This window comes from Pygocentrus nattereri, chromosome 26 (genome assembly GCF_015220715.1).
Source record: "Pygocentrus nattereri isolate fPygNat1 chromosome 26, fPygNat1.pri, whole genome shotgun sequence".
Taxonomy (NCBI): Eukaryota; Metazoa; Chordata; class Actinopteri; order Characiformes; family Serrasalmidae; genus Pygocentrus; species Pygocentrus nattereri.
The window spans coordinates 6,115,001-6,133,723 of NC_051236.1; the positions used below are offsets into that span (position 1 = coordinate 6,115,001).

The following is an 18,723-nucleotide window of genomic DNA, read 5'->3' on the forward strand; positions in this document are numbered from 1 at the left end:
TTCGTCGTTAAGGCCGTGATCAGTGAGTGGGGAACGTAGAGATGTTATCTGTTCTTCTCGCGGCGAGACCGGTTCTCTTTCATGACAGAACTGTCATACAGTCGGCATTGTTACACAGATCTACAGTCACATTCACTGCAAACTGGACACAACTCAGCCTGAGAGTCAGCTCGCCTCAGTGGAGGGATGAGCCAGGCTAATATCTGTCAAGTGAGCTAACCATTATCCACAGTGTTCAACCTTACCTCCGAGACTAAACTAGTGTGAAGTGTGACCACAGCCTGCTGCTGGGCTGATTATCCTGTACACAGTGATGTCATGCTAAGGCCCAATCCTATTTCACCCCTCGCCCTTACCACTAAGCCCTACCCCTCCATTCTGAGTGTTTTCGTCTAGGGGTAGGGTGTCCCGATTCTTGTTGAGAGAGAGGGGTGAGGAGAAGTGTGAGGGCTACGTGACCCAAAAGCGACCAAAGAAAAACAGGAATATGATCATTTTCTCTGTTAAAAATGATGATAACCATTGTGTTATCTTCATTCAGTGTTGTTTCAATGTAATATGAAAATAATAATTTTCTTTGGCGGATTCCCAGCGGTATGATTGAAGTAACGGCACATCCAAAGCAAAATTGGCCCTGATATATGAGCGAGACTTACGTAACGCTCTGCAGAAACTTTGATGAATAATTTGGAGAAGGTGGTTTTGCCTGAAAAAGGAGGTCTTTACAGCCTCGCTATTCGGTGTATTCATGAATCTCACCCTTTCTGCTCTCCAAGGCATCTCAGAGGAGATTAAATAAAAGAAACAGGCACAATTCAAACAGAGTGTTATGAGAAAAAACAGCAAGGTGCAGCAGTTCTGACGCCCGAAGCACCAGAATTGTGACTGCTGTTCTACTTAAGATGGAACGGGAAAATTCAAACAAGAACCTGGTGAATATCTGACTTCAGCTTCATATCACTGAAGAATTGGGGGTGGGTGATAATGAATAATTGCCCCCCTCTTTAAGGCATATGATGTCCTAAATGTAGGCAGGGTCGCCTACAGAGCACGGCTAGAAGTCTGTTAATGAAGTAATATTCTGTTTATTTGAGGGTCCCATTTTTATGGAAGATTTCAACCACTGCCCCTTGTAGCTAAGTTCCAAGAAGCAAGGTGACACTCAAAAACAAAGGGTAGGGGTAAAAATAAGAAATGGGATTGGGTCTAAGATTGCTGGAATGGTTCCAGTCCTCACATTTCCATTTTGCCGTTGCATTGTTTCCTCTCAGACTGGCAGGAAAACTGAAAAAGGTCTTGAACTCACATCCATCAGTGCAGCGTTGATGTAATTGCTGGACTCGCCGTCCACCGAGATGAGGAAAGGCAGGCAGCGGTCGACCGCCAGGACATCCATGCTCCTGTTCTTATCGTGGTTACGGGGGAGGAGGCCCACGCTGCAGTCTTCAGGCCGAACGCGTGGAGTCACGATGTTCAGCGTCTGAGCGAGAGAGATAGAGAGACGTATGTGTGAATGACAATTTCATACGTGCTGACTCACAAAGCACCTTCCCAACTTGTTTACATCTGCTGCCGCGCTCACAATAGGGGAGAAAATAAAAATCTCCAAACATTTCAAGCTCGTTTATTCAGAACCGTGTATGAAACACACCCCCTTTCTTTGCTCTACAGCCCAAAACCTGAGCTGGCACAGATTCTTTACTGAACTGAAGGTTACCTATTACTTATGTATGAGGCAGACTGAGGGAGAGGGAGAGGCAGAGAGAGTGACAGAATGCAGGAGAGAAAGAGAGAGGAGAGAAGACAAGAGGATGAGTGAGGGAGCTTGGGGTGAACAAGGACAAGTAGATATCCATCATTTTATACAAGACACCTGACAGATCTGAGCGTTTCTCTCGCTTCAGACACCGGGGGCCGCCGTCTGTCTCCCAGAGAACACAAAGCGTAAAGGTGGCGTGAGGAGAAATAGCTCTGCTGAAGGGTTTTATGGGGTCCTAGCAGCTTGCCAATGGCTCGTTAAAAAGCCCTCCTGACTGATATCTCACTCATGGTGCTTGTAGACACCCACTTCATCTCAATCTGCCCAGAGCCTTCATCATGAGCCATCGACCGAGCCAGAGATCCTCGAAACTCGGCAGATTCCCAGCGGTTTGATTGAAGTAACGGCACATCCAAAGCAAAACTGCCTCTGAAATGTGAGCGAGACTTACGTAAAGATCTGCAGAAACTTTGATGAATAATTTGGAGAAGGTGGTTTTGCCCGAAAAAGGAGGTCTTTACAGCCTCGCTATTACGGTGTATTCATGAATCTCACCCTTTCTGCTCTCCGAGGCATCTCAGAGGAGATTAAATAAAACACACGGGGAGTTTAGGAGCTAAAAGCTACCATGATTGTCTATTGCTCACATGCTAAAAATAACACTTCAAGGCTGGTTTATTTGAATAAGTAAGTAAGTGATACTTTTTTGATCCCACAACCGGGGAAATTCCACCTCCACATTTAACCCATCCGTGAAGTTAAACACCACATACACACTAGTGAACACACACACTAGGGGGCAGTGAGCACACTTGCCCGGAGCGGTGGGCAGCCCTATCCACGGCGCCCGGGGAGCAGTTGGGGGTTAGGTGTCTTGCTCAAGGACACCTCAGTCATGGACTGTCGGCCCTGGGGATCGAACCGGCAACCTACAGGGCCAGCTCCCTAACCTCCAGCTCACGATTGCCCCAAAATGTTTCCCAATCCCAGTGGAGCTAAATCCCAACGCAGTGCAATAGTTTAATAACCTGAAACAAATGCTTGATTTGTGGTTCATGAACCAAAACTATTGTCATTATCATCTATAATACTGACAATAAGAATACAGAAAAGAATGAATAATTATAATAATTATTTGAGCACAATACAGTACAAAAGTGGAATTATTTTACATGCACACTGGTGTAAACAAACTGTTAAACTATTGCATGTGTTATTCTTTCCAGTCTTCGTAATTTTACGACTGTCAAATTTGGTCAGTGGGGGAGCTGTGCACTCACCGCCCTACCTCAAACTCCACCTCCGAGCACAGCCATTGGCTCATGAGCTGCTAAATGCTGTCATTTTATTGACATCCTACCAAAACTGCTGCACGTTTAATGTAAACGATATAAAGGAGCTGCTGGTAGGCTGTGCTTGATTTCACGCACCAAGACTGACTGCACACAAATCTCTGCTTGTTTCTATGTCATTTGTATGTTTGTGTGTTTTCTACTGAATTTCTGTTGCACATCTTCATTGTTAATAAACTTGTCAGATCAATTAAGAGCATTTTCAGTGAGAAACCAAAACTCTAGATGGTGCCATACAGGTAAAGTCTAGGGAGTGTATGACTACTTATGACTATTCTAATTGAAATCAACTACAACTGATTGTTTTGATTGATTTTATCTACCTTTTATATGAGTATGCTGTAGTTGTTATTTTACATTTATCAATGTTTTAATTAATTTTACTATCAACATTGAGTTACTGCAGTTATTATATTACCTTTTCTGTTCTTTTATTTATTTTATTAACTATATCTCTGATTATTTTATCCCTAATTGATTTGCCATTTATTAGTATTTATTAAAGAGTTATTCTGATTTGATTGATTTTCTACTATTAAAATGATTACTATTATCTATTTTTAGCATCTGGCATATATTCATAATCAGATTTTTTCCAGTCCCTGATTTCTGCATTGGCTCTGCTGCATTGTAAATGGTCTGCGCTCTTAATTTAAGTAAAGGTTGATTGATTAATTGATTGATTTATTTGAAGAAGACTTTACCTGAAACTCGTCTTTGATCTGGCTGGAGTTGGTCTGAGGGTCCAGTCTGCTGATGTTGTAGTAGATAGCCCTGAACTCACACACAGGGATGGCTGTGTTGCCACACAAACAGGCTTCCAGGATGGCATCGTGCACAAACACATACTGCTCCTAGAAAAGACAGAGATGCAGGAATACTCAGATCAGATTGCAGTTACATCACTAAATATTGTGATTGTGATATTCTTTGCTCCATATCATGTTGAAAGTACGCTGATGAATCAATACTGTGCATTATTTTGACTCTACAGGCAAACCTCTTCAGAAACACTCATCCGGAATGATGTTTCTGGTGCTGCTGTGTCCAGATAAAGTCCTACAGATTGGACATAAAATTATAAAACATACACTATATGGCCAAATGTATGTGGACACCTGACTTTTACACCAATATGAGCTCGCTGAATGTCCCATTTTAAATCCATAGGCATTAACATGGAGTTTCCCCCCTTTGCAGCTGTAACAGCCTTCACTCTTCTGGGAAGCTTTCTACAAGATGTTGGAGAGTGTCTGTGGGAATTTGTGCCCATTCGGTCAGACGCTGATGTTGGATGAGAGGGTTTGGCTCACAATCCCCATTCTAGTTCATCCCAAAGGTGTTCAGTGGGGTTGGGCTCTATGCAGGCCACTGGAGTTCCTCCACACCAAACTCATCACGCCATGTCTGTATGGTGCTGCTTTGTGCTCAGGGACTCAGTCATGCTGGAACAGGAATTCCCCAAACTGCTGACACAAAGCTGGAAGCAGATAACTGTGTAAAATGTCTTTGTGCTGTAGGTTTAACATCATCCTCCACTAAAATTAAGGGGCCCAAACCCTGAAAAACAGCCCAGCCCATCATCCCTCCTCCACCAAACTTTACTGTCAGCACTCTGCATTCCGGTAGGTAGTGTTCTCCTGACATCCACCAAACCCAGATTCATCATCAGACTGACAGACAGTGAAGCTGATTCAACACTCCAGAGAACACGTTTCCACTGCTCCAGAGACCACTGGCGGTGCTTTTGGAGGGGTTCCAGTCGACACTTGGCATTGCACATAGTGATCTTAGGCTTGTGTGCAGCAGCTCAGCCATGGAAACCCATTTCATGAAGATTTGCTGCACAGTTCTTGAGGCAGTCTTGAACTCTATAGTGAGTGTTGTCACATAAGATGAGTGAGCTCTGTGAGTTTGCGTTGCCTGCCAATTAATGGCTGAGCTGTTGTTGCTTCTTGACGCTTCCCTTGCACAATAATAGCACTTACAGTTGACTAGAGCAGATCTAGCATGGCAGAAATCTCAGAAACTGACTTGTGACATCATACAAGAGTGAAACATCTAACCATATTAGGTCTGCACACTTTTGGCCATAGAGTGCTATTGTTGCCATATGACAACAGCATCCAACTTAGAGCTGCAATCAGCAAAGCATACAATGGGAGTTAATGAATATACTGTCACTGAATACTGTTGTTTCAGTTTTTTACATTTTTAAATTGTTTTTTACTCAATAGTTTCATACTCTTCAGTATTCTGAAAACATCTCCACATATGCAGCTGTTGTGTTCATGCATGTTAATGCCTGGATGTACCTTTGTCCTCTAGCAGTCTGTCGGTTTACTCCCACTGCATGCATTACATATTTCAGTTCCATTGTTGTGAGCTGTTTTAATTATGCCATGTTTAATGAGAAAACCTCATGCAAACACCTTTTTTCCATAATTTATGCTGTAAAGGGTTAAGACTTGTTCAATCTTAATACGCTTTTAGTGCATGCACTGTAAAAACAAAGGATACAGCATCAAAATTCATACCGGGCCTTCAGCGTCATTTCACTGGCTGTGAATTTATTTCATGGTTAAATCTGGTTGAGCTAAGGCTGCTAACACGACACCTCACTGATTTTAAAAGGTTACCTCATTACACTCCTCAGACCAGCTGGCATGCATAATTCATAAACGTCCTCACGAGCGCTTCTTCAGGCTCACAACGGCCGCAGTAAAAAGTTATGGGCGGTCATAAATGAAATATGACTGTGTTCCATAACTGTGTTAAATACACCATATTAAGCCCACAGCTCAATCTGTAAGTTATACTAGCTGAAGTCATAAGCCCGGCTCCTGTTTAAGGCTGTCTGTTTACGTTCTGCACACAGTATCCTAAAGGCAAAGTCAGTGGGCCGCACTGCTACAACGGCGGCCCTAAAAATGAGATCAAGGGTCCACTCCAGAAAGCCAAGCGATGAGTAAGAGCAGGAATTATCTGCGTTTCAACTCAACAATGCCTGCGGCTTAAGGGTCTGAATGTTAATTGTGGGCCTTTGATCCTGCCCTAACCAAAGCAGCGCACAGCTGACCTCTCTTGTCCATTACTCCATTACCTGCGGTGAGCACTCTCAGAGAAAGCAGGCTGCAGAAAAACCTTTTAAAAGATTAATTGCTTTGTGTTGTTTTGTGCTGTGGATTATCTTTGAATTGAGGGCTATGAGCGAACATGAGTTGCCCCTGGAAACCGATTACAGAGTTCAGTTTATTTTCATCTCTTCTAAACTGCCTGGCCTAGATACGCCGCTTACCTGAGACGTCTGATCAAACGAAAGGACAGCGGCGGTATTATTAAATCATGTCTTTACTGACATTCAGACGTGTGTTACATGTCCAGCTGCTTGAGAAAGAACACCAGTGAACTCGGGGACCTTAAAAAGCCCATAAAGCTGGAAAATGAAATTTACCCTTTTTTTAATAAAGGAGTTTGAAATAGTGCATAAGCCATGACATTTTTTAAATATACCATTCACTTCCCAGTCCATAAGTAGCCCGTTTTGAATTTCTTGTCTTTGTGATGTGACGAAAAGCAACTCATTTCAGAAGGGTAAACATTAAAACAAAAATAGTAGACATTGAGAATAATCATATTAATATTTGTATAATATCATTATTTGTAAGTCGCTTTGGATAAAAGCGTCTGCTAAATGTAATGTAATGTAATAATGTAATGTAATGTAATAATATTAATATTTCGAGAATAAGTCGTAATATTTTGAGAATAAAGTTGTACTATTTAAAGAAAAAACTTGTAATATTTAGAGAAAATAACTAAGAATTTCAACATTAAAGTGGCGGTAATACCAGGAAAGGTCAGCATTGTGGCCAAATGCATTGCAAAGTGAAGCAGCACCTCCTCGTGTTAAATGAGGGGCGCTGAGTTGGTGGAGCTGCACTTTCATATCAATTCACCCATAAAGAAACACTCGGTCTCCCCGTCTCTCCCGCTCATCAGCACCAGCCTGGTATTAGTGTAAGAACCGGCTGAAACAGCTGAGCAGGAAACTTTATCTAGAATAAAGAGCCATTCAGAGTCAGAGGAAACTGCTTTTATCTAGAATAAAGAGCCAGATGGAATTGGGGGAAACTGTGTTTATCTAGAATAAAGAGCCAGACTGATTCAGAGGACACCATGTCTATCTAGAAAAAAGAGCCAGATTGACTCAGGGGAAACTGTGTTTATCTAGAATAAAGAGCCAGACGGGTTTAGGGGAAACTGTGTTTATCTAGAATAAAGAGCCAGACCGATTCAGAGGACACCGTGTTTATCTAGAATAAAGAGCCAGACCGATTCAGAGGACACCGTGTTTATCTAGAATAAAGAGCCAGATTGACTCAGGGGAAACTGTGTTTATCTAGAATAAAGAGCCAGACCGATTCAGAGGACACCGTGTTTATCTAGAATAAAGAGCCAGACTGATTCCGAGGACACCGTGTTTATCTAGAATAAAGAGCCAGATTGACTCAGGGGAAACTGTGTTTATCTAGAATGAAGAGCCCGACGGACTTAGGGGAAACTGTGTTTATCTAGAATAAAGAGCCAGACGGACTTGAGGAAACTGTGTTTATCTAGAATAAAGAGCCAGATGGACTCGGGGGAAACTGTGTTTATCTAGAATAAAGAGCCAGACGGACTTAGGGGAAACTGTGTTTATCTAGAATGAAGAGCCAGACGGACTTGAGGAAACTGTGTTTATCTAGAATAAAGAGCCAGACGGACTCAGGGGAAAGTGTGTTTATCTAGAATAAAGAGTCAGATGGACTCGGGGGAAACTGTGTTTATCTAGAATGAAGAGCCAGACGGACTTGAGGAAACTGTGTTTATCTAGAATAAAGAGCCAGACGGACTTGAGGAAACTGTGTTTATCTAGAATAAAGAGCCAGACGGACTTAGGGGAAACTGTGTTTATCTAGAATGAAGAGCCAGACGGACTTGAGGAAACTGTGTTTATCTAGAATAAAGAGCCAGACGGACTTGAGGAAACTGTGTTTATCTAGAATAAAGAGCCAGATTGACTCAGGGGAAACTGTGTTTATCTAGAATAAAGAGCCAGATGGACTCGGGGGAAACTGTGTTTATCTAGAATGAAGAGCCAGACGGACTTGAGGAAACTGTGTTTATCTAGAATAAAGAGCCAGATGGACTCGGGGGAAACTGTGTTTATCTAGAATGAAGAGCCAGACGGACTCGAGGAAACTGTCTGTCTTTGTTGTTGAAGGAGAATCTCAGGCAGGGGCGTTTACACGGCTTTCGGGGGCTTCATCAAAGAGGGCATGAAGTTTCACAGACAGTGAGGATGAAGATCAAAATGATCCACAGAGAGACGGGAGTGAGCGGAGCTCCGGCACCAGGACAGCACCCGAGACCTCAACACTCATAGCAGCCCCCCCTACAGTTAGCCCCCCTACAGTTAGACCACTTTATCCTCCAAATATTACAGCTTTTTCCCGAAATATTACGACTTCATTCTCAAGTTCTACTTCTTTATTTTTATTAATAGTGGCCCTAAAATGCCGTCATATTACAGCAGTGGCAGCATTTATGAATAAAAAAGTAGAGGACCTGCATATTTTTACATCCTTATAAAGGATTTTACATCATTGCTAATTTAGTAGAGCAGTTTTTATTTTCAGAAATAAGCACGCTTGACAAAGACCACATTAAAAGTAGCAAACTGATGAGTTGCATGGATTTAAAGAAGGTAAAAAGTTCCCTGAGTTCAGGAAATGATATGATCTATAAGTAAAACAGAAGATGGTGGTGTTACCTTACTTGTCTAACATGTACTCAATAATCTGATCATAATTGGATTTCTGCAGTTATCCGATTGTTCAAATGGTCATGTAAACACCAAACTCTGACGTAGAAATCAGATAAAGAGGCTGGATTTTAGCTCAGTAATCAGATTTCTCAGTGGCGTAAACTCTTACTCTGATTTTGTCACGATTGGCCCCTCCCAGTCCTGTCCATGTGCCTTTTTATTTACTTTTTCATCCACCTTTGTTTTGGTTCTTAGTCCAGCCCCTTGTTTCATGACTCCACCCCTGACTTCGTTTGTAAATGCTGCCACTGCTGTAATGTTATCCCTGCTATGACGACGTCCACTGTGTCGAATATGGACGGGTGAAAGGGCTCTATTCAGCTGACAGCACTTGAGTCCTGCCCATTTACATTGAGTGTTCCACCCAGGCTTTTTGAACGAGGCACAATACAAGACAGCCAATAAGAACAGAGCTCATTTACATAAATCAGTCCTAAAGGCACAGTAAAAAAAGGGGAAAGTGGTTATGTATAAAGAACAATGGCATTCTGTGTACTGTTTACTGCATCAGTATATACTGAGTCCTGCACACTGCTTCATCAGTACTACAGTGTCCAGTGTAAAACAAAATCTGTGTGCCAAACTACAGGACAGGGGCACGACTAGCCTGCCAACATCAGCCATCTCAAGACCCACCCCATTTTCCGCAGCCCTCCAATCACTGCTTAGCAACTGTTACTTGCTTCTTTTCAGCATGTATGTTTATATGTAGAGTACTGTGCAAAAGTCTTAGGCCCCAAGACACATTTTATATATAAAGGGTATTTCAAACACAGCCAAGGACTTTGGGATGAGTTGTGATCCAGAACTGACCATCCAACATCAGTATCTGACCTCAATAATGCTCAATCAAATTCTCACACCAAAGTTCCAACATCTAGAAGCCTTTCCAGAAGAGTAGAGGCTGTTACTTCAGCAGAGGCCTGATTAATACCCTTCATTTCAGAAGAACTGCTGGAGTCTCCAGACTTTGGGCCTATCCAAAATCATACCCACTCTTAAAAAGATGGTTCTTCAAGGGTTCTTTAGTAAAATGAATGACTATGTATAGAACCATGAACCATTTGCATGATTAAAGTGTTCTTTGCGTCATGAAATGTTCTTCAGATTGATGGAAAATGTAGATGGTTCTATACAGCATTGAAAATGGTTCTTCTATTGTTACAAGTTTGATGTCATATGAATAGAAAAGCCCTTTTGGGTGCTATACAGAACCATTTAAATATCTAGAGCACTGAAGGGTTCTTTAGTGCAGGTGACGCTTTTATTTCGGACCACGGGTTCTACATAGAGCCATTTCACGCCTAAATGGTTCTTTGTATGTTGAAATGGTTCTACAGATCGGTGTTGCATTTGGTTCAAAATAGCACCAAAAAGGGTTCTTCTATTGTTACAAGCTTGATACCATATCAATAGAAAAACCCTTTTGGATGCTACAAAGAACCATTTTAAAAAAGGGTTCTACACAGAACCATTCACAGCTCATTTCCAATCAGTCTGAAGAACCATTTCATGATCCAATGAACCCTTAATTCAAGTAAAGGTGTTCACGGTTCTATGCAGAACCATTTCCTTTATGAAGAACCACGGAAGCACCATCGTTTTTAACAGTGTACCTTAGTTTCTCACGTTTACTTTACAGATAACCACTGGGTGACACCGAGGCTCTTTCCTCTTCCACTAAAGGGTGATCTTTTGGAAGCTCCTTCTACGTGCGGTCTCTCTGCCCATTCCGGATCCGTGCTCTCTTTTTTTGTGTCCGTACTGCACCAAAATCTGTAATTCCACAGTCCAGAAAGTGCCCACGTGCTGCAGCTCCCCCGTGCTTCGTATTCTGGGCCAGGCGCGGCGTGTGAGGAAGGGAGGTGAGGTAGAACCTGCAGGCTGCCTGATAATGGCCATGCAATTCAATTTCTTCGATTCAATTTAATTTATATAAGGCTTGCTCTAATGTCATCTTCACAGGCTGAAGCACTTAGAGTAGGCGTGACTCCATTGAGAGAAAGAGGGAGCACGACAAAGAGAGAGAATGATCGAAAGAGAGGAAAAGAGAAGGGTGGCAAAGGAAGGAATGGGTATCGTATCACTGATCTGGAGCCGCTTAGGGGAATAAGAATGTCCATTATGCACAGAAAAGACACCTAGGGATGGAATTATCTGGTGGATTGATGTCAGAAAGTCAGGAATAAGTTTGTGTGAGTGAGTGGGAGAGTGGGGGAGTGGGAGAGTGGGCGAGGGACATTAATGAACAGATGACTATGCAAGGAAGAAAGCTATGGGGGGATAAAGGGGGAATGGAACTGGCTGGATGGTCCAAAAGGCCGTTTCCTCACCTCAGTCTGGACCATGTTGACCCTCTGCGAGCGCAGCTCTCTGATGCAGTTGAAGATGTCCACCACGCCTTCGTTCTCCGCCATGTCCAGCATGATGTCCACAGCGATGAAGCAGCCTGTTCTTCCAGCCCCAGCGCTGCCGGAGAGACGGAGAGAAGTTCTTACTGTCGCTTTGCTCACTGTATTTTCCAGTAAGACGATATTCGTGGTTATAATGTCAAAACACTCTCTTCAAATACTTTTCCGTTACTTAAAGAACACAGAACCGCATGTTTTATAACAAACGAGCGTGTCTCCTAATCTACATACAAACACAAATGCCCGGATGTGACATGGATTGAAAGTATAGAACCTTTCCGAACAACACGAGCACCAAAAAGGGTTCTGCTGTTGGTATCAGCTTGGCATCGTAACTCTTTTTGATGGTTTATAGAACCATATACACCCTTAAAAAAAGATCAGAGGGGTCTTTGGTGAAGAGAAGGAACACTCTAAGAACATTAAAGGGTTCCTTGCATCATGACATGGTTCTTCAGATTGACTGAGAATGTGCTGTAGACGCTTCTGTATGAAATGGTTCTGTATAGCACCCAGAAGGGTTTGTCTATTGTTAAGATATCAACCTTGTAATAATAGAAGAACCCTTTGGGGAAAGTGAATGACTAGAAGTGAGCTGCCTGCTTTCTGGTGGTTCTGTAGCACTGAGCCGCTGCCTGTTCAGTAAAAGAGCATCCGCAACGCTAAAGCGCAAAGTTTCCCGCATCTTCTTCTACAACGGCGCCACGATGCTTCACTCAGTCACTCAGCAGCTCCACCACACACAGCTCTCTAACTCTCCTTCACTCGCTCACACACAGGCGCTGCTGAGTTGAGGGGGCAGATATCTGCACTGACCCTGATGTTGGATGTTAAGGAAACACAAGCGGCTTGGCTACCCGGTGTGTGTGTATCTGTGTGTGGCCAAAGAGCCATCATTCACTCACACACACACACACACACACACACACACACACACACACACACACACACACACACACACACACTCACTCACTCACTCTGCTGCTCCACAGATTGCCTGTCACTCCAGGTGATTAATGATGTGACTGCTGAATGAGAGAGAGAGAGAGAGAGAGAGAGAGAGAGAGAGAGAGAAAGGCAGCCAGACACACACACAGAGAGAGAGAGAGAGAGAGAGAGAGAGAGAGACAGAGAGAGACACAGAGAGAGACAGAGAGAGAGAGAGACAGACACAGAGAGACACAGACACAGGGAGAGAGAGAGACACACGGACACAGAGAGAGACAGAGTCAGAGAAACAGAGAGTCAGAGAGTGAGAGAGAGAGAGACAGAGAGTCAGAGAGACAGAGAGAGACAGAGAGAGAGAGAGTGAGAGAGAGAGAGAGAGAGAGAGAGAGAGAGAGAGAGACAGACACAGAGAGACACAGACAGAGAGAGAGAGAGAGAGCGCGAGAGCGAGAGAGAGAAAGAGAGAGGGGTAAAGGAAAACTAGAGGAAATTAGAAGTGACTCTAATGATGACCACAACTTCCCACTGGCCAGAACTCCTCCTCAGCACTTAATCCTTTTCTTTCTTTTTATTTCCTCTCGCTCTCTTTTGTCCACTCAGCTTTTTCTGTCCTCTGTTTCTGAGTTTTTCCCTCCCAGGTTCTCTACAGTGCAGTGCGAATGTCTGAGAGCTTTCATTCACTTAATTTCAGTCAAAACAGCAAACATGAAGTAAAAGATATTCATTTTTGTTTTTCATTACTTTTGTGAGGTGTTTAAATACCACACCAGAAATGTGTGGAGAAAATGCAGTGACTGTGTGGGCCAATCCGGCTACTAGGGAGTTATGAGGTGGCTGCTATGGTATCCCAGGTGGCTATTAGGATGGTACTAGGTGGTTGCTATGGTATCCCAGGGTGTTGCTAACGTACTTGTATCAACATGACATCAGTTTGTTGCATAGACTTTTCCCGAAAACGACACGTCAGATCAAAAAAGCTGCATACAAGCTGGAACACTGTTAATATCTTAAAAACTGTGGGATGAGTTAGTGGACAAAAAACAAACAAACAAAAAAACCCCTAAAAACAACGATAACAACAAGAAGTCACAGTCTCCTCTGTCCCTGTCTTCATCTGTTTTCTTGTCCTGTGTTGTAGCCATGAGCTCTTCAGCCACATGCTTGTGTTTTTGTTTTGGTTCTAGTGCTCCGCCCTTTCCCCACCTTTCCTATTAGGATCCTCACCTGTCTGTAGTCTCTGTCTCCTGCCTCTTCCAGGTGTGTCCCAGCCTTTCTCAAACCCTTTGATTCAGCCAGTGTTGGCCTGGCCTACTCGTCACTCCGTTAGGTGTAGTTGTTATGCCTCACGTTTGCTTTGCTCAGTGCTTCATTAATAAGCTCAGTAGTTTGCTATTTTGTGTGTGATGTTTCTACAAGTGTGTTTCATTCATTAAAGTGCGTTCACAAGTACATCCAGCCCCCTTACTCACTACGCAGATGACAAGAAGAAGAATATGAATGGGATACAACAGTGTCTCAATAATATCCATAATAATACCTTAGCCCAATAAAGGAGAGAGCTGAATGGAAAACAGGAGTTTCCAAAACTGGAGTTTCAAAAATTGGAGGAGAACATGGGGCTCCTAACAACCACCTGGAAGAAGTGGTGGACTGCACAACTGGCTCCATCAGATAAACAGCACTGAAAGCTTTGATCTTTCAGAGAGAGGAGGAAATCAAGCTGCTTCAGATCTGAAAACATCCACTGGTGTTTCTGTCCATCCTTCCACTGCGAGAAGACACTAAACTGACCTGGATCAGCATCGCTGAGAAACAACTTATTTTTGAGGGTTGAAATGCAGTAGAATGAATAAAATGCAGATTTTCAATAGTTGAGTTTTATAAAGAAACTAGCTTAAAAGAGGTCATTAAGAGAATTAAAAATGCAAATAAATTTGTATTTATTTAAATGACATGCAGTGTTTTTACCAGCACAAACAGACTCATTCTCCAGGTAAATGGCGCTAAGCAGGCAGTGGGTTTAGGTGCCTCAGACTTTTGCACAGTGCTTTAAATCCTCTGTCAGTGTGGATCAGGGTTCGCTGTGGAGGCAGCTGATCAAATGTGGCTGTAAATGTAAGTAAGATCCTCCTCTCTCTCTCTCTCCCTCTCTTTCTCTCTCTCTCTCTGTCTCTCCCTCTCTCTCTCTCTCTCTGTCTCTCTCTCTCTCTCTCTGTCTCTCTCTCTCTCTCTCTCTCTCTCTCTCTGTCTCTCTCTCTCTCCCTCTCTCTCTCTCCCTCTCTCTCTCTCTCTCTCTCTCTCTCTCTCTGTCTCTCTGTCTCTCTCTCTCTCTCTCTGTCTCTCTCTCTCTGTCTCTCTCTCTCTCTGTCTCTCTCTCTCTCTCTCTCTGTCTCTCTCTCTCTCTCTGTCTCTCTCTCTCTCTCTCTCTCTGTCTCTCTCTCTCTCCCTCTCTCTCTCTCCCTCTCTCTCTCTCTCTCTCTCTCTCTCTCTGTCTCTCTGTCTCTCTCTCTCTCTCTCTGTCTCTCTCTCTCTCTCTCTCTCTCTCTCTCTCTCTCTGTCTCTCTCTCTCTGTCTCTCTCTCTCTCTGTCTCTCTCTCTCTCTCTCTCTCTCTCTCTGTCTCTCTCTCTCTCTCTGTCTCTCTGTCTCTCTCTCTCTCTCTCTGTCTCTCTCTCTCTCTCTCTGTCTCTCTCTCTCTGTCTCTCTCTCTCTCTGTCTCTCTCTGTCTCTCTCTCTCTCTCTCTGTCTCTCTCTCTGTCTCTCTCTCTCTCTCTCTCTCTCTCTCTCTCTGTCTCTCTGTCTCTCTCTCTCTCTCTCTCTCTCTGTCTCTCTCTCTGTCTCTCTCTCTCTCTCTCTCTGTCTCTCTCTCTCTCTCTGTCTCTCTCTCTCTCTGTCTCTCTCTCTCTCTCTCTCTCTGTCTCTCTCTCTGTCTCTCTCTCTCTCTGTCTCTCTCTGTCTCTCTCTCTCTCTGTCTCTCTCTCTCTCTCTCTCTCTGTCTCTCTCTCTCTCTCTCTCTGTCTCTCTCTCTCTCTGTCTCTCTCTCTCTCTCTCTCTCTGTCTCTCTCTCTGTCTCTCTCTCTCTCTCTCTCTGTCTCTCTCTGTCTCTCTCTCTCTCTCTCTCTCTCTGTCTCTCTCTCTGTCTCTCTCTCTCTCTCTCTCTGTCTCTCTCTCTCTCTCTCTCTGTCTCTCTCTGTCTCTCTCTCTCTGTCTCTCGCTCCTCTCTCTCTCTCTCTCTCTGTCTCTCTCTGTCTCTCTCTCTCTGTCTCTCTCTCTCTCTCTCTCTCTCTCAAATCAAATCTCATCAAATATGCTTTATTGGCGTGACAGGATATGAGACCATAGCTTCATAGCTGTACGTGTTAATTTGAGTTAATTAATATACACATTGATAAAAGAAGCTCATAAGGATGAATAATTAAAACAAAGCTATTCAGTGTAAAATATAAATATGATAAATCATAGGCACGGACATTCCATGAAATATATTAAAATGTCAGGAATCAGAAAAGCAGATCAGAACCCCCTCTCTCTTTCTTCCTCTCTCTTTCTCTCTCTCCCCCTCTGTCCTTTCCTTCCATCTCACTCTATTCTCTCTCTCTTCTTTCTTTCTCCTCTCTCTGTCCATCTCTTCCTCTCTCTCTCCCTCTCTCCTCTCCTCTTTCTCCATCTTACTCTTTCTTCCCTTTTCTCTTTCTTTCCTCTCTCTGTCCATCTCCTCCCCTCTCTCTCTCCCTCTCCTCTCTCTCATCTCGTTCTTTCTTCTCTTCTCTTTCTTTCCCCTCTCTCTAGCTCTTCCTCTCTCTCTCTCTCTCTCTCTCTCTCTCTTTCTCCCTCATTCTTTCTTCCTCTCTACCTCTCTCTTTCTTCCTCTCTCTCTCTTTCTCTCTCTCCCTCTTTTTCTTCCTCTCTCTTTTTCTCTCTCTCCCTCTCTCTTTCTGTCTCTCTTTCTTCCCCCTCTCTCCCTTCCTCCCTCTCTTTCTTCTTCTCTCTTTCTCCCTCTCCCTTTGTTCCTCTGTCTCTCCCTCTCCCTCAGTCCCTCTCTCTCTCTCTCTCTCTCTCTCTCTCTCTCTCTCTCTCTCTCTCTCTCTCTCTCTCTCTCTGCTTTTGATCTAATCCACTCTGAAAATGTCTTTGTCAGATCTGCTCTGGCTCCAGATTTTGGGTCCATGCGCAAAATTGCACTGTGCCATTTGACAGCCTGCTGCTGTCACCTCTCATTCAAAACACGCCGCACAGTCAGTGTGTGAGTGTATGAGTGTGTGTGTGTGTGTGAGTGTGTGTGTGTGAGTGTGTGTGTGTGAGTGTGTGTGAGTGTGTGTGTGTGTGTGTGAGTGTGTGTGTGTGTGTGAGTGTGTGTGTGTGAGTGTGTGTGAGTGTGTGTGTGTGAGTGTGTGTGTGAGTGTGTGTGTGTGAGTGTGTGTGAGTGTGTGTGTGTGTGAGTGTGTGTGAGTGTGTGTGTGTGTGTGTGTGTGTGTGTGTGTGTGAGTGTGTGTGTGTGAGTGTGTGTGAGTGTGTGTGTGTGAGTGTGTGTGTGTGTGTGAGTGGTGTTTCTGGTTTTGTTTCTCTGCTGCAGTAAACGTCTGTCTCTGTCTGATTCAGAGTCTCACTATTATACTGTATTTTATCTTAAAATGACCCACATCCCACATTTCTCAAGTTCTATTTGTATATCTGTGCAGTTTAATTTACCAAACTTCATTTCCACATGACCCTTTTCCAGCCAGAAGCAAAAACATTTTTCAGCAGTTTTGCAAGTTCCTTTCACTTGAACTAAGAGGCCGAGCCCAAATCCTGAAAAACACCCCCACACCATAATCCCACCTCCACCAAACTTTACACTCGGCACAGTGCAGTCAGACAAGTACCGTTCTCCTGGCAGCCGCCAAACCCAGACTCATCCATCGGATTCCCAGACGGAGAAACATGATTGGTCACTCCAGAGAACACGTCTCCTCTGCTCTAGAGTCCAGTGGCAGCGCTTTCCACCACTGCATTCCACGCTTTGCATTGCGATTGGTGATGTAAGGCTTGGATGCAGCTGCTCAGCCATGGAAACCCATTCCATGAAGCTCTCTACGCTGTTCTTGAGCTGATTTGATGGCCACATGAAGTTTGGAGGTCTGTAGTGATTGACTCTGTAGAAAGTTGGTGACCTCTGTGCACTATGCCCCTCAGCATCCGCCGACCTCTCTGTCATTTTACGTGGCTGACCACTTCGTGGCCGAATTGCTGTTGTTCCCAATCGCTTCCACTTTGTTATAATCCCACTGACAGTTGACTGTGGAATATTTAGTAGTGAGGAAATTTCACGACTGGACTTGCTGCACAGGTGGCGTCCTATCACGGTACCATGCTGGAATTCACTGAGCTCCTGAGAGTGACCCATTCTTTCACTAATGTCTGTAGAAGCAGTCTGCAGGCTTAGGGGCTCGGCTTTATACACCTGTGGCCATGGAAGTGACTGGAACACCTGAATTCAGTGATTTGGATGGGTGACTGAATACTTTCGGAATTATAGTGAATTGAATCTGAACACAAAACACCAATTTGGATGGTTAAAAAATGGTTAAAAATAATGCTTAATAACCTTTAGTGTGAGAATAACATTACATCATAAAAAGCCCCCGTTTTATGAAGAGAACTTATGAAACATAACTAAAATGGACAGAACCCAAAAGTGTGAGGTTCATATTTCACAGCTAATGGTCAATCAGTAAAGCGGACTATTAAAACTATTGAAGTATAAAATTAAAATGGACTGATATGATCAGTTATCAGATTGTGAAGCCCTGTGATTTCAGTATCAGTACTGATCAAAAAAGCTTCACATCACACAGACCGCAACAAAACCCGCCCCACGGAAACTGAGAGACAGACAGGGAGGAGCACAGAGAGAGAGTCGTACCTGCAGTGGACCACTATCGGACCGGCGTCTGGAGGGTTGAGGAACTTGACCTGGCGGACGAAGCCGAGTAGGCCGGTGGCATAGCAGGGCACGCCGTGATCGGGCCAGCTGGTGAAATGAAACTGTCGGATCTCACGGATCTCGTGATGCCCCTTCTGTAAGGAAGAGAGTTCATTAACCACTGAAACCAAAGGGTTCGCATATCATCCTTCAGCATCATGAGGTCCAAAACGACACCCGGATCTTAAAGCAAGTGTTCATAAAGCTGCATTGTTTAAGTAAAACTGACAGAAGTGTTACTGAGTGAGCAGAATAATAAAAGGCTAAAATATGGTACTGCTGCTGCGAGTCGCCCTGTGAAGCCTGAAATAATCATTTAAAGTCAGAAGCATCGAGGTTTACACACCACGTCGTACGTCTTTACGTATTAACGTCACACACAGACTCAAAACGACGATCTGGCTCGATGTTTCAGCCTCAA

General features: G+C 43.8%; 1 protein-coding gene across 14 annotated transcripts in view; it reads right to left on the minus strand.

Moving 5' to 3' along the window:
* ptprt (protein tyrosine phosphatase receptor type T) overlaps positions 1-18,723 on the minus strand; it is a 475,774-nt gene that overhangs the window by 26,625 nt on the left and 430,426 nt on the right. For all 14 annotated transcript variants that reach the window (XM_017723239.2, XM_017723236.2, XM_017723234.2 and 11 more), the window contains 4 exons: positions 18,243-18,397; positions 11,314-11,449; positions 3,816-3,965; positions 1,307-1,480 (listed from right to left, as the gene is read on the minus strand). In XM_017723239.2, the coding sequence (XP_017578728.1) occupies positions 1,307-1,480; positions 3,816-3,965; positions 11,314-11,449; positions 18,243-18,397 (615 nt within the window). The remainder of the gene's footprint in view (positions 1-1,306; positions 1,481-3,815; positions 3,966-11,313; positions 11,450-18,242; positions 18,398-18,723) is intronic.